The sequence below is a fragment of the Podarcis tiliguerta genome, assembly GCF_965153285.1.
Source record: "Podarcis tiliguerta genome assembly, chromosome: 2".
NCBI lineage: Eukaryota > Metazoa > Chordata > Lepidosauria > Squamata > Lacertidae > Podarcis > Podarcis tiliguerta.
Window position 1 is genome coordinate 3,023,388 of NC_139535.1, and position 14,234 is coordinate 3,037,621.

At 47.8% G+C, this 14,234-nt stretch overlaps 1 protein-coding gene across 1 annotated transcript in view; it reads right to left on the bottom strand.

The window, feature by feature from the left end:
* LOC310672880 (uncharacterized protein) overlaps positions 1 to 8,995 on the bottom strand; it is a gene marked incomplete at its 5' end in the record, with an annotated part of 28,144 nt that extends 19,149 nt beyond the window's left edge. The window contains 2 exons of the mRNA XM_083430532.1: positions 7,285 to 8,341; positions 8,890 to 8,995. Coding sequence (XP_083286658.1) covers positions 7,285 to 8,341; positions 8,890 to 8,995 — 1,163 coding nt within the window. The remainder of the gene's footprint in view (positions 1 to 7,284; positions 8,342 to 8,889) is intronic.
* Positions 8,996 to 14,234: the final 5,239 nt, after the last annotated feature.

Here is a 14,234-nt window from a genome sequence, read left to right on the forward strand (position 1 = left end):
TGTTTGATGTTTCATTTGGTTTTTATATGTGCTGGAAGCAGCCCTGAGTGTCTGGGGAAACCCAGTCAAACGGGTGGCAGGTAAATATTATTATTATTATTATTATTATTATTATTATTATTATTATTATTATTATTCACACAGGATGCTGATGCCGTTGCAGCTTCACCCCAGTGCCTTGCCAGGGCAGGAGGGGCATGGTCTTCCTAAAAATATTGAGCTGAGCAAGGCTGGATGCAGCTGGGAGGGGGCAGGTGTTTAGCTGCTGATCCATCACAAGGTTGGAAACCGCATCTCGCCCGGCCCTAGGGACTCCTCCCAAGAATCCTGGGAGCCAGAATTGGTTCAGGACCCTGGGAGTTGCAAGGAGACAGCTTCAGCCCTGCTGCCCAAAGACTGCAATTCCCAGAGTGGTCTCCAATCCCCCCTTCCTGCCAGGGAACTCTGGGAAGTGTAGTTGGGTAGATGGTGGGAGAGGGTCTCCCCTCCAGTCTCCACACTTGGGGGGGGGGCTGTATCTCCCCACTTGGGGGGGGCTGTATCTCTCCTTCCTCGGATTCCTCGGATGCTTCTCTGTGTTATGAAATGCGACTTTCCCCTCAGTCTGAAGGGGGCTTATTTGCATGCCCTCTTTTTGTTGCCCCAAAGACCCTTCCCCAAAAAGGAAGGCAGCATCTTGATCCAAAGGAAGAACAGAGTTGCAGACCTGCTGGACACTCAGCCCCTCCCTGGCTTGGCAGAGAGGAACTGGGGGCAGGACCCTCTGCTCCCTGACTTGGGGGTCTCCCCCCCCCCCCCATGCATGAGCTGATCAGGGGGGGCCGTGCCTCCTCCCTTGCAGCCCTGGGACCCCCTTCTCCCCGCTGCACCCCAAGGGGGAAGAGACTCACCAGATTCCAGGAGGGGCACCGAGGAAGTTTTTGCAAAGCAGAGAGAACAAAGCAGCCTCCTCTTTGCTGGCAGGCAGGGACTGGGCAGGGAGGGGCTTCTGTTCTGGAGGACCTTGCCCTCCCCGCCCTCCCCTTCCTGTCCTCTCTAGGAATCCCGCTCTGCTCCTTTTAACCCTTGGCAAGCCGAGGGCACCGAGACCGCCCCTCCCTCCCTCTCCCTGCCTGCCGTTTTCCTGCTTCTGCGCTCTAGGGGCTGCCCTCCCTTCTCCATCTGGGCCAAGGACTCTGCATCAAGGGCCCCTGGGGTGCAGGGCAGAGGAGCATCTCTTGGCCCTCCAAGGAAAGAGAAACGTGGGGGGGGGGGCAGGAGACTTCCAAGGAAACCCCGCAGGTCCCCAACTTCGCAGCCGGATCCCACGTACCCTGCCGGTGGGTCCCAGGGAAGGCGCTTCCAGGAAAGGCCCCTTAACATGCAATTATTTCAAAGTAAGGATCCAGATGCACACGGCAGAATGGTAACGGGGAACCCCCACCTCCCTTGTGGTTCCTCTGCATAAGATGGGGGGGGGGGGCTGACAGCGGAGACGAGAGCCCCAACCCCACCGTCGCCTTTGACTGGACGTAAAGGTCCAGGAGTCTTTTTGCTTTTGAATATCCCAGTGCTATTGTGCGTGGGTGGAGGGTAATCTCCTGCGCGGGAGGGGCTTCATCCTGCCAGGCAAGCCCTGCAGGTGTTGGGTTCCCACTTTGCAGCTGGCATGCATAGATCCGGGGCCCAGTAAGGGCCCTTTTTGGGGTCCCCTCCCTTCCCCATCTCTGCATCTTGATCTCCTTGTCCTCTCTGCCCAGGCGACTGTGGGGTTGGGGCGCTCGTCTCCGCTGTCAGGCCGAGGGGGCTGGCGTTTGTCCACAGACAGCTTTCCCGGGTCACGTGGCCAGCAGGACTCAACCGCTTCTGGCGCAACGGGGTGCATTGGTGAAAACCAGAGGGCACAGAAATGCCACAACTGCTTGTACTGGTATGTTTTTGAACTGCTAGGTTGGCAGAAGCTGGGACAGAGCAACGGGAGCTCAGCCCGTCGTGGGGATTCGAACCCCGACCTCCCTTGTCCTTCAGATGAGGGTCCCCTTTGCCAAAGAGGGCCCTCAGAGATGACTCCCCAGGGATGGGATGGAAAGAGGCACAGGAGCCAACTCCTAGGGGCCAAGGTTCCATTGTCCCCCACCTAAATAAAATATTTGAACCCCCCCAAAAAAAGTTGATTGACATTAAAATGCTGAGGGGTGTGTGGCATCATCTCATCCATTAGACTGGGAGGAAGAGGGTGTGGGAGGGAAGCCCAGCCAAGCATTGCCAGGGGACGGTTGGGGGCGCTGGCAGAGAATTTCCTGGAGGGGCTCCAGAGCTGCCAGCGGGGGGGGGGGGGGGTCCTATTCCCACTGCACCCCCTTCCTCCAGGGAGGTTGGATTCATGGAATCCTAGGAACTGTCAGAGAGCCAGCCAGCCAAAATCACAGGGAGCATGTGAAGCTAACTCTTTATTAGCAGAAACAAGGACTGCTCCAGGGAGCCAGGAATGGTCAGCACTCAACTCTTCTCAGTAGTTGCAGAGATCCGGGTGGAAGAATCTGCAGCCCTGCCCTTTGCGGTTCTGAAGCACAAGAGCCAACTCCTAGGGGCTGATCGGCTTTGCCAATAAAATATTTGTGGGGTCCTGGCACCCCCAAAGTTAACCGGCACTGCCATTCAAATAGAGTGTGTGTATGGCAAGCTGCAACAGCTAAGTTAAGGAGCTGAAGTGAAATAACTGGAAATAAGCTCAGCATTGGCCACCCTCTCTAGACACCTGTAACATCGAAGAGGAATAACTTAAAAGAAGCAACAGAAGTTTTAAAAAGCTGCACATTTACTACTTTGTTTAGAAGCCTGTAACATACACTAAATTTAGTACAATTTATTATTAAGTTAACTGTTACCTGAAAGAACATTATCTATCTCCTGACACATCCTTTGCTTTCTTCAACTTTGTTGTGTAAAATAAATCTTTCTTGTTTGTTCAACTTCTGCCAGAGTCTCCAAGGATCTTTGTTTACGTTCAAACAATAAGTGTAAGATACCCATTGTGGTTATATAGGCAGTCAGGAGTGACTGAAGAATCTGATTACAGTGGTACCTTGGGGGAGAGTGTCAATGATTAAAATGGTGATATTACCAAAAATCCTATTTTTATTTCAAACTATCCCAATAATAATTGGGACAAAATATTTTAAAAGCTGGCAAAGAGACCTTGCCAATTTTATATGGCAAGGGAATCAAGCCAGAAGAAAATCAGAACTAATGATGGGGCTAAAAGAAATGGGGGGATTTGCAGTCCCAGATTTAAGAAGATATTTTGAAGTAGTGTGCTGGAGTTGGATGAAAGAGTGGATGTTACTAAAAGATACTGAGGAAGGGAAATGATTGAAGAACAGATGTAAAGGCGAGCAATATAACGAAGAGACGTGCGGTGAATGCGGTGGAAGTCTTTTTAAATATTTTAACTAGGATTTATATATTGTAATGCTTGGAGGAGTCAATATTAAGGGGGTGAAGCAATTAGCAATTCAAGCTAAAGATCTAGCCCAGGAAAATGAAAAAAAGTAACTACACTATCTAAACAGGGGGCAGAATTGCCGGACCCCCAGAGAAGAGCTAATATGATTTTGGGAGGAATTCCGGAAGAAATACAGGCTAAAGAGTTGGAAGAAACTTTGAGAACCTGGCTATGCTCCACCTCCATAGTTCTGCCCGGACACTGAGGTCCAGCGCCGAGGGCCTTCTTGCGGTTCCCTCGGTATGAGAAGCCAAGTAACAGGGAACCAGGCAGAGGGCCTTCTCGGTAGTGGCACCCGCCCTGTGGAACGCCCTCCCATCAGATGTCAAAGAGAAAAATAACTACCAAACTTTTAGAAGACATCTGAAGGCAGCCCTGTTTAGGGAAGCTTTTAATGTTTAATATCTTAGTTTATTTTAGTGTTTTGTTGGAAGGCACCCAGAGTGGCTGGGGAAACCCAGCCAGATGGGTGGGGTATAAATAATAATAAATTATTAGTAGTAGTAGTAGTACTCAAGGAGTTAGTTTGAAGGCAGAAGATGTGGAACGAGCCAATCACTGCCGAGGGCCTAAGTGGAGAAAATCCCCCAGGAATGTAATAATTAAATGTTCTAGAGAGAAGCTGCAACAGCAGGTATACCAGACTTTGAAGAAAATCTGGGATATCATATAGTTAAAGGTATGTATAGAGGAGAGTCCTTAAAGTCATTGCAGGAAGTAATAGAGAATATATTGGTTAAAAATTGGAGGACTATACAACAAAATTTCCAAAGTCCAAGAGGCAGGAAATAGGAGTTTAGAAGAACCAATAGAGGAACTATACAAAGAAATGAACAGACAACCGAACTTATTCAAAAGATGTGGAGTAAGGAAGAAGAAGTTAGCGAAGCAAAGGTTGAAAGGATAATGAAAGGAACAGATGAGATTAAAGTAAGCAAATTTAGAGAGCTGAAATTAAATTTATTTCTAAAATGGTACAGAACTCCAGCCCAGCTTGCTCATATGGTAGCAGGATTGAATTCTAGCTGTTGGCACTGTGAACAAGTCAAGGGATGGTTTTCCCATATGTACTGGGAATTCCCAGAGGTAAAGGAATTCTGGGGGGAAAACCTAAAGGTTATTAATGAATTTTTTAAAATGAAGCTTTCCATAGATTTTGATTTCATGACAATGGGTATACTTGGAAACATGGCAACAGAGAAAGGTGACCAGTTTACCTTCAAAGCTATGATATTAGCGGGAAAGGCAACAATAGCTTTAGGTTGGAAAGAGAGAGGAAAATGGACAGTAGAGGCATGGAATAGTTATTTGTTTGAACTTATTCAGTCGGACATTGTCGCAGTCATGTCACAGGAAACAACGTGGAGGGTCAAGTCCACCACGATAAGGAACAGAGGGAACCCCTATCTTGAATGGATAAAAACTACTGGAACAAAAGACATTCGGTGGAAACTAAAGACGCTATGCCCGTGGTTGAGGATAATTGTTTGAACCCTTCCAATGGGTATGGGGGGGGGGGGAGGAGGGAAAGGAAAAAGTTGTACAAGAAATTTAAAAATTGTAAGACGATAATATATGTATGTAAAAAATTGAATAATGTTTTTTTAAAAAAAGAAAGCAATGCAAAACAGATTAATCAATTCCAGACTTTCAAAAATAACTAAAGCAGCAATTTAACACGAATTTTACTATCTAACGAGATCGATCCATAAAATGAAAGCAATAATCAATGTACTCTACTATAAAAGAAAGAAGACAGTACTTTAGATTAAAATTAAAATTATTACTTTTTCTTACCTGCACTGATGATAGACATTGTTTGGATGGGGCTTTTATGCATTGCCCCAGTCACACAATCAATCAAGAACAGAGAACAAGCCACAGTCACAAAAATGAAAAAGCGAAATAAAAACACAATTACTTTTAGCAAAAACAAAAGCACCAAATAAAAGCTCCAAATATCACCTCAGAACACTGCAATTGTAAATGGAAGGCTTTGATTACAATGGGGGGGGGGCGCAAATTAGCAGCGGAACAGTGAAAACAGAAGGAAGAAGGCTTTGATTACAATGCAGGGGGACACAAATTAGTGCAACAGTGAAAACAGCAGCTCATCAGCATGTTCGGCTTCCGAAGCAAAGTTCGCAAACTGGAACACTGACTTCCAGGTTTGCAGCATTTGAGTTCAAAGTTGTTCAGGGACTAAGCTGTTTGAAAACCGAAGTACCACTGTATATAGACATGGTTGCCATACATCCAGAATTATAAGCAGCGTCTGGGCGGAAATTGCTGAAATGTCCGGGAAAATCTGGACGTATGACAGCCCATGTCGCAAGCGTAGATTTCGGCAAACTTCACTTGAAATAGATACGCCCCCCCCCCCCCCGTTCCTTCAAGCCCTCCTCATAAGTCTTGGTTTCAGACCCTTGATGATCTTGATTGACTCCTCTGCATCATCTTCATGAAGTTTTCCCTTAGAATGTAGCAAGCTGTAAATCTTAAATTTACTTTCCACAGTTGTTCCCATAAAGCAAAGTCAATGTTTTGTCCTATATCTCTGGCCCAGCTTCTCATTGATGACTTTATCATTTCATTCTTTGTATCTCACTCCAGTAACATTTAGATAATATTTTAACCCTGGAGCCTAATAACTCCCTTTCAAACTGTGAGTTTCGTTCTGCAAATCCGTTTTAAAAAATCTAACTTGAATGTTGCATTCAACTGATGGTAACTTGACCAGTCTCCCTCCCACCTAGAGGAAGAAGTTCCCTTTATAGGGATCCCACATCCAATAAAGCAATACCACACGGCCCTAAACTTAACCTCCCAATACATCAACCTCAGCGGGTATTGGTCTGCTGCGTCAAAGTTTTACTGGATGTTTGTACAATATTGGTGAGAGCACCTGTAATCTCAGGGTCACCACTTCCCCTGAAATAAGAATCACTTCCGTCCAAACCAGTAAATATGTCTGTAATTATGACAATCTGACCAATGCCTAGATGACTTAAGCCCTATATCGGACTCCTCTCCATGGGTTTCCCGCCGAATATAGAGCATGGTCCAATCCCCTGGACATTCTCAGACATACAGAAGTCCTTCTCAAGGTCTTGAAGGAATCTGAAGAGGTGATTCAACCAACACAAAAGGAGATTTCTCCTAAAGAGCAGGAAGAACTTTCTGATAGTAAGAGTCAGCAGTGAAAAGGAACTCCCTCAGAAGAGAGAGGACTCTCTTTCATTGGAGGTATTTAAGAAGTTGGATGGCCATCTGTCATGGATGCTTGAAATGAGTTTTTTTCTGCATTGGCGGGTGTTGGACTAGATTCCAAATCTACCATTCTATCATTCACCCTGCTGTGAGTTCTTGAATTGACTTTTTTACGAGTGAAATTTTATCTACATTCCATGCGCTGATATGCTTTCAAGCCTGTATGAATTATTTGGTGGGGCATGAGAGTGGCACTCTGACTGAAGCTCTTCCCACATTCCAAACGCTAAGAGGTTTTCTCTCTTGTATGAATTATTTGATGGGAAGTGAGCGTGGACTTTTGACTGAAGCTCTTCCCACATTCCAAGCACTGATATGGTTTCTCCCCTGTATGAATTCTGTGATGGGATGCGAGACTGTGGCTGTGACTGAAGCTCTTCCCACATTCCAAGCACTGATATGGTTTCTCCCCTGTATGAATTCTTTGATGGGAAGCGAGACTGTGGCTGTGACTGAAGCTCTTCCCACATTCCAAGCACTTATAGGGTTTCTCCCCTGTATGAACTTTTTGATGCAAAGAGAGCTTGGACTTTTGACTGAAGTTCTTCCCACATTCCAAGCACTGATAGGGTTTCTCCCCTGTATGAACTTTTTGATGCAAAGTGAGCTTGGACTTTTGACTGAAGCTCTTCCCACATTCCAAGCACTGATAGGGCTTCTCCCCTGAATGAACTTTTTGATGCAAAGTGAGGCTGTCCTTTCGACTGAAGCTCTTCCCACATTCCAAGCACTGATAGGGTTTCTCCCCTGAATGAACTTTTTGATGCAAAGTGAGACTGTCCTTTCGACGGAAGCTCTTCCCACATTCCAAGCACTGATAGGGTTTCTCCCCTGTATGAACTTTTTGATGCAAAGTGAGCTTGGACTTTTGACTGAAGCTCTTCCCACATTCCAAGCACTGATAAGGTTTCTCCCCTGTATGAACTTTTTGGTGCAAAGTGAGGCTGTCCTTTCGACTGAAGCTCTTCCCACATTCCAAGCACTGATAGGGTTTCTCCCCTGAATGAATTATTTGATGGCAATTGAGAATTGAGCTGCAACTGAAGCTCTTTCCACATTCGAAGCACTGATATGGTTTCTTCCCTGTATGAATTCTTTGATGGGACGTGAGACCCTGCCTCTGACTGAAGCTCTTTCCACATTCCATGCACTGAAAAGATTTCTTCCCTGTATGAATTATTTGATGGCAAGTGAGAGTTGAGCTGCAACTGAAGCTCTTTCCACATTCTAAGCACTGATAGGGTTTCTCCCCCGTATGAATTCTTTGATGGGAAGTGAGATTTCCCTTCAGACGGAAGCATTTTCCACAGTCTAAGCAGCGATACGGCTTCTCCCCTGTATGAATTGTTTGATGGGAAGTGAGAACGTCCTTTCGACTGAAGCTCTTTCCACATTCTAAGCACTGATAGGGTTTCTCCCCGGTGGGAGAAATGAGGCTATTCCTTCGAATTAAGCTCTTTGTTTGATGGGAGGTGGACGGGGAGCTCTGATGGATGTTGTCTCCACACTTTGAATATTTATCGGACTTCTCCGCTATGTGGATTCTGTTGTGGTCCCTCTTGTTCTTCTCCTCCAATTCATCACCATCTGCAATGAAGAGAGTAGCTAATTAGAGCCTCAGGAAGAAATGGACCTCCACATTATTGAACAAAGTTAATGAATGCTTGTGATAGAGGAAGAACTGAAGAGAGTTAGATGTGAGTCCTTACTAGAGTTTTCACTGCCTTTGTTGGCTGGAATTGCTTGGCTTTTATCCGGGATAGATTTTATTTGGCTCAATCCTGGAATCCACCCCATATGCAAGGTCAGTCATCTCTTTGGTCAATCAAATGCAGACAGAAGTAAAAGAAAAAAACCCCAAACCTGACAGAAGTTACTTAAACTTCCCTAAAAACTCTCAAGCTGGCATTTAAGAAGGCCTGGGCAGTTCAGGCAAGCCTGGTCATTGTTTAAAAAGGCATGACTAGACAAAGAATATTCACAGAGAAACAGTTGATATCCCTCCATTCAGGGCTCACGGTGTGGATGTTAGAATCCCAGATGCTGTTGGTCTCCATCCAAATAGTGGAGGTTCATCACATAGAGGTATGTATGGGATTTCAAAACTGATCTTATGATCCAACAGGGAGCTTTACCGAGAGGGTGCGTGATTCCACGATTCCCCTCCTTGACTTCTTTATGCAGAGCTCTCTGGTCAGGATCCAGCAATGTCCATGCCTCAACAAACAGCAACGTCTTCATTTGCACACTCCCAACAGCATTTATCTCAATCTGGTTGGTCTCAATTTAAATTTATAAATCACTTTCTTCACTTGGAACCACCGTCCCATGTTCATGAGGAGACCAACTCTGTATTGTTTCATTGGTAGCAGTAAAGGAAAAATGACTATGACTCACACCTAATGTAAGCACAACAGTCACAAGAGCGCCTGACTAGGCATTCGGCTAGGAGATGTTGAATGTACTCTGTACTCTGTACTCTCCTATCTCTCCCTTTCCCCCCCCAATTTAAACCAATTCATGAACTCAGAACTCATACACTGACCACTAATGATAAACAATATGTTATAAATTTATTCTGCTAGTTTTGAGAGTCATATCAGAAGACTGAGAAGACTCAGTCTACATATTTGTATCATATATTAGTCCTATATGATCCTTGTTTTGAAAAGAAAATGAAAAGTTATTCCTAAAAGAAAAGAAAAAGGCAAAACACAGAGGCCCCATCTGCAGTCAATCCTGAAATTAGGATCAGGTACTTTAAAGAATCCTGGCTTCTAGTGCTGCACAATGGATCAGCGAGTTCTCTGACATCGGTAGGGCATACAGAGCACAGTACTGGCACCAATACATCGCGGTGGCCGGGGAGCTGTGATGTATTCCTAGCCGAAATTCCCCGCAGATGTCAAAGGCGCAGGAAGGCAGGCAGGTAGGTGGAGGAGACCAAAAAGGTGCCCACCTTCTCAATCTCCATCCACCTGCCTGCCTCATCCCACCCCCAAAATGAGCATGCCCCAGTACCTCTCCAGCCCCATCCACCCATGTCCCCATCTCCCCTCCCCTGGGACTCACCAGATCTCTCGGAGGTCCCTGGGATGGAACGCTCAGAGGCTGTGAGGAGGGATGCAGGAGACAACCTGACCAGGTCGACTGTCCATCTTCCCCCTTCCATCCTCGCTAGGTTTACAGATTCAGTCTCTTTCATCCTTCCTGAGAAGTCAAGAAGCCACCACAAGCTGCAGGGTCCTGGGAGAGAGAAAGAAACAAAGGGAGCCTCAGAGGCCCTGCAGGGATTCTCCTGCCCTAGATATTTCCTGCTCCAAGGGAGAAGCACAAATGGGGCAGCCCCTTCCCAACAGAAACCCCATTTGAAACATCTCCAGTGATTCCCATTTAATGTGTTTGCACCTCACCCCACTTCATAAGGCTGGCATGGTATGCACACTAGTGATCTGTGAGCAGACCCCATTGAACTCAGAGGGGCTTACGGATAGAACTTGGTGCAAAAACCAGGCACCATCCTGTCCCCAAGCCTGAAAACTGCAGCCCCAGAGCATGGGCAGAATACAGCCGAGTAGCTATTACATGTAGGTGCCCCCACGTCTCAATGCAAGAGATGACTTAGCAGTTGAGCTGGCTGGGCCCCAAACCTCTTTCTGCTCATCATTAGAGCTGCTGAGAGACCCTAGAAGGTTGGGAATAGGATCTGGCTCCTGCTGTTTCTTAGCCACCTCCTCATTTTCCTTATTCACACAAAATGGAGTGGTTGTGCTTTCTTTAGAGAAGCTCTCTTTGGAGCAGGGCCCGTGGCACTCGGGGAGAGACCAGAAATTCTGTAACCACTCCAGGTCACCACCATCTTTTCCCTTAATTCCGTATCATGTTTCCTTATACCATTTGTAGCAATTAAAGCTTTTCTAAGTTTAGTCTGCAGCAACTTCTGTGTCATTCACTTAGTGTTCTGCAGAATGCGGAGGCTAGACTGGTGACTGGGAGTGGCTGCTGGAACCGTGTAAGACCGCTCCTAAAGGAACTACTTTCAAAGTGTTGGTGCTGAACTTTAAAGCCCTAAACGACCTCTGCCCAGGATACCCGAAGGAGCATCTCCACCGCCATCGTTCAGCCTGGACCCTGAGGTCCAGCACCGAGGGCCTTCTGGTGATTCCCTCACTGCAAGAAGAGAAGCAGGCTGAGGGCCTTCTTGGTAGTGGCACCCTCCCTGTGGAACATACTCCCATCAGATGTCAAGGAAATAAAGAACCACACAACTTTTAGGAGACTTCTGAAGGCAGCCCTGTATCGGGAAGTTTTTACTGTTTAGTGTTTTATTATGTTTTTATATGTGCTGGAAGTAGCCCTGAGTGTCTTGGGAAACCCAGTCAAATAAGTGGCAGATAAATATTATTATTATTATTATTATTATTATTTATTCATACAGGATGCTGATGGCCTTGCAGGCATGAGTCTTCCTAAAAATATTGAGCTGAGCAAGGCTGGATGCAGCTCCTGCTCCCAAGAGTGGCACATGCCAGTCTGTGCACTTGCTCAGCTGGGAGGGGGCAGATGTTTAGCTGCTGATCCATCACAAGGTTGGAAACCAGATCTCACCTGGCCCTAGGGACTCCTCCCAAGAATCCTGGGAGCCAGAATTGGTTCAGGACCCTGAGAGTTGCAAGGAGACAGCTTCAGCCCTGCTGCCCAAAGACTGCAATTCCCAGAGTGGTCTCCAATCCCCCCTTCTTGCCAGGGAACTCTGGGAATTGTAGTTGGGTAGATGGTGGGAGAGGGTCTCCCCTCCAGTCTCCACACTGGGGGGGGGGGGCTGTATCTCCCCACTCCACAGGGCTTCTCCTTCCTCGGATTCCTCGGATGCTTCTCTGTGTTATGAAATGCGACTTTCCCCTCAATCTGAAGGGGGCTTATTTGCGTGCCCTCTTTTTGTTGCCCCAAAGACTCCTCCCCAAAAAGGAAGGCAGCATCTTGATCCAAAGGAAGAACAGAGTTGCAGACCTCCCGAGCAGAAGCCCCTCCCTGGCTTGGCAGAGAGGAACTGGGGGCAGGACCCTCTGCTCCCTGACTTGGGGGTCTCCCCCCCCCATGAATGAGCTGAACAGGGGGGGTCTGCCTCCTCCCTTGCAGCCCTGGGACCCCCTTCTCCCCGCTGCACCCCAAGGGGGAAGAGACTCACCAGATTCCAGGAGGGGCACCGAGGAAGTTTTTGCAAAGCAGAGAGAAGAAAGCAGCCTCCTCTTTGCTCGCAGGAAGGGACTGGGCAGGGAGGGGCTTCTGCTCGGGAGGACCTTGCCCTCCCCCGCCCTCCCCTTCCTGTCCTCTCTAGGAATCCCGCTCTGCTCCTTTTAACCCTTGGCAAGCCGAGGGCACCCAGACCGCCCCTCCCTCCCTCTTCCTGCCTGCCGTTTTCCTGCCTCTGCGCTCTAGGGGCTGCCCTCCCTTCTCCATCTGGGCTAAGGACACTGCATCAAGGGCCCCCCCATCTTAGGCTGACTGACGACAAGGGAGGTGGGGGTTCCCCGTTACCATTCTGCCCTGTGCATCTGTATCCTTACTTTGAAGTAATTGAATGTTAAGGGGCCTTTCCTGGAAGCGCCTTCCCTGGGACCCACCGGCAGGGTACGTGGGATCCGGCTGCGAAGTTGGGGACCTGCGGGGTTTCCTTGGAAGTCTCCCCCCCCCCCCACACGTTTCTCTTTTCCTGGGGGGCCGAGAGATGCTCCCCTGCCGTGCACCCCCAGGGGCCCCTTTGAGGAAACTGAAGTGCGATGCCCACCAAAGGGAAGGTGAATGACCCCTGGACCTTTGTCCGCAGACAGCTCCCCCCCCCTTTCTTCCCCACACCAAACATAACCACACTTTTGAAAATCCTTCATACTCTGGGCATGTGCAGATTTCGCAGCTTTCTGTAAACCAGAGGCAGGGAAGAAGTGGCCAAGGAACCACCTTGCAGAAAAGGGGCCTTGTGGGCTGAGGTGCAGGATCCCTGAGGATCCAGTACAGGAAGAACTGCCCCCCCCATCATAGAGGGGGTGGCACCCCCACCTGAATCGCAGAAATAGACTCCCGGAGGAGCCAGCAAGGGAGGCGGATGGGCAGAGAGGACAAGGAGATGAAGATGCAGTGATGGGGAAGGGAGGGGGCCCCAAAAAGGGCCCTTACTGGGCCCCGGATCTATGCATGCCAGCTGCAAAGTGGGAACCCAACACCTGCAGGGCTTGCATGGCAGGATGAAGCCCCTCCCCCACAGATTACCCTCCCCCCACGCACAATAACACTGGAACATTCAAAAGGTAAAGGACCCCTGGACAGTTACGTCCAGTCAAAGGCGACTGTGGGGTTGGGGCGCTCGTCTCCGCTGTCAGGCCGAGGGGGCTGGCATTTGTCCACAGACAGCTTTTCCGGGTCACGTAGCCAGCAGGACTAAACCGCTTCTGGACTAAAACTCCTAGGGGCCAAGGTCCCGTTGTCCCCCCCCCCCAAAAAAAAGTTGACATTAAAATGGTGAGGGGTGTGGCATCATCTCACCCATTAGACTGGGAGGAAGAGGGTGTGGGGAGGGAAGCCCAGCCAAGCATTGCCAGGGGACGGTTGGGGGCGATGGCAGAGAATTTCCTGGAGGGGCTCCAGAGCTGCCTTGGCATCTTCCTCCTGCTCAGGAATCTGCTTGAAGTAAAGTGGGGGGGGGGTCCTATTCCCACTGCACCCCCTTCCTCCAGGGAGGTTGGATTCATGGAATCCTAGGAACTGTCAGAGCCAGCCAGCCAAAATCACAGAGAGCATGTGATGAAGCTAACTCTTTATTAGCAGAAACAAAGACTGCTCCAGGGAGCCAGGAATAGTCAGCACTCAACTCTTCTCAGTAGTTGCAGAGATCCGGGTGGAAGAATGTCAATGGTCTTACATCCGACCTTAAACAATATAGGTTATCTAGGCTAGCTAGAGAGCAAGGAGCCGATATAATGTGTCTTCAAGAAACCCATAAACAAACAAAAAAAGAGAAGAAGCCTTATTTAATAATTTAATGATTCAGCTTGGGAGGTATTAGCAGAAGCAAGAAGTAAAGCGAAAGCAAGAGGGGTATCAGTCCTGGTAAATAGGAGAATAGATATTAAGATGACAGAAATGGTGTGAGACAAGGAAGGTAGATTTATGCTGCTTAAAGGTAAACTGGAAAATGAAGTGCTAACAATAGTGAACATTTATGCTCCAAATAAAGGACAGAATAAATTCCTAAATAAAGGACTTTTAAAAATTTACCAGTTCTCAGAGGGCAAAATTATTATAGCAGGCAATTTGAATATGGATATCACAAAAATTAAAACAATTCATTCAGTAATTGGGGACTGCAAGAAGCACCTGGCATCCTAGGTTTAAAACCCAAAGCTACCCATATATCCAGCAGGCATAAACAGCATCCTGTATAGACTTCTTTATTTTGGGAAAAGCGAGTAATTGGGTAGTCAAA